This window comes from Papilio xuthus, unplaced genomic scaffold, assembly GCF_000836235.2.
Source record: "Papilio xuthus unplaced genomic scaffold, Pxut_1.1 DF825946.1, whole genome shotgun sequence".
Taxonomy (NCBI): Eukaryota; Metazoa; Arthropoda; class Insecta; order Lepidoptera; family Papilionidae; genus Papilio; species Papilio xuthus.
In genome coordinates this window covers 15974527-15975999 of record NW_013532703.1, presented here as the reverse complement: position 1 = coordinate 15975999, position 1473 = coordinate 15974527, and the positions used below count along the sequence as shown (strand labels likewise).

Here is a 1473-nt window from a genome sequence, read left to right as displayed (position 1 = left end):
AGCCCGGATGTTTTGGCTCGATCTGTATGAAGTTGAAGGGCACATCGACCACGATGACCATGTCGTACTCGTCGGGCTTGTTGATGCGCAGTCTATCGAAATGGCTTCCTGCGAACTTTACCTGTAGACCAGAATTAAGAAGTTAATTAATATTAAGTATAATATAAGAAAGAGCATGGTACTTTTTAATTTCGCAACGTTCAAGGTAAGTTAATCCGTTTTACGGTCAAACCCTGCCGCCCGACATTGGATTTACATGTCCAAATAAATTCTTATCTGAGATATTTGTATTTGATTGTAATAATAAATAAAATATGCAGACTAGTTTTGTTTTTGTTTAAACAACTTTAAATTTACCAGAAGTTGACGTAGAGAACGTACCTCACTTGAATACTTGTCAAAATAGGGATCCACCTCCTTCATAGCTTTATGTATTTTGTAGAAAATCTGTGTAAAAACTTCGTAGTAGTTATGGCAGTCCTCTTTTTTGAGTGCAATGTGCCTGACGTAGATATCTGCGAGCACCGCGTCGAGGTTGCGCAGCAACGGCGACGCCGGCACCGACGACGATGATATCATTCTGTTGTTGCATAAATAATATTGTCACACAAAACGCAACAGACACACGGCCTGCCTTTATCAACTGGATTCTCAGTCTTTGATAAATCGTATTACATATATTGTAAATATGTATAATATTATACTTATGTATACTATGTTATTTGACAATCTCAGTATTAATAGATATATTTAATGTCTTATCAAATCACATGCGTTGACTACACAAACATATATTATGGAGGGGTAAGTTTTGTATTTTTGTATAATATATCTTTATCAAATAAACTCAAAAACTCGGCGGATTAAGGCAGCTTGCTTGTTTATCACCTTATATTTAACAAAAAACCAATGAGACTGATTTTACTAATTCTGACTCCTTTTAACTGTAGGTACTGGTAGGTGCATTATTTCTAGTAACATTCACATAAAATTATTTAGAATTTGAAACTCTTACCTGTCAATTACGCATTCAACCAACGCCATTGTAATTTGTAATGAATATCTGAAACAATATTATATTTATGGATACACTACAAAAGTTTTAAGGAAATTCACCTTATATGCATAAAATGTTATTTTAATTTTGTTTAAAGTAATACTAACAACATCTTTGGGTCAGAAACTTACGAAAAATTAATTTGTTTTGGTCTAAGAATTTGCTGTAAATAAAAATATCTGAAATAATTATCTTCATACATGCTCTAATTATAATTACGAAAATCAGAGATTCACATTAATTAAAATAGACAAAAACATTATTTTATCTTAACAAATAATAATAACTCAGGTACAAAGCGAATAAGTAACAAGCATATTTACAACTGTAGCACTTTTTAAGGTTACAAACAGTTCCAAAAACTTACATGTCTAAAATTCCTGACGACTTGTTTTTAGACTTGCAGAATACGTTTT

The 1473-nt window shown here is 32.2% G+C and overlaps 1 protein-coding gene across 1 annotated transcript in view; it reads right to left on the bottom strand.

Annotated features, from left to right (window-relative positions):
• LOC106123916 (uncharacterized) overlaps nucleotides 1–1467 on the bottom strand; it is a 3698-nt gene extending 2231 nt beyond the window's left edge. The window contains exons 1-4 of the mRNA XM_013320330.1: nucleotides 1425–1467; nucleotides 1016–1063; nucleotides 382–580; nucleotides 4–121 (exon numbers count right to left, since the gene is read on the bottom strand). Coding sequence (XP_013175784.1) covers nucleotides 4–121; nucleotides 382–580; nucleotides 1016–1044 — 346 coding nt within the window. The 5' untranslated portion in view covers nucleotides 1045–1063; nucleotides 1425–1467. The remainder of the gene's footprint in view (nucleotides 1–3; nucleotides 122–381; nucleotides 581–1015; nucleotides 1064–1424) is intronic.
• Nucleotides 1468–1473: the final 6 nt, after the last annotated feature.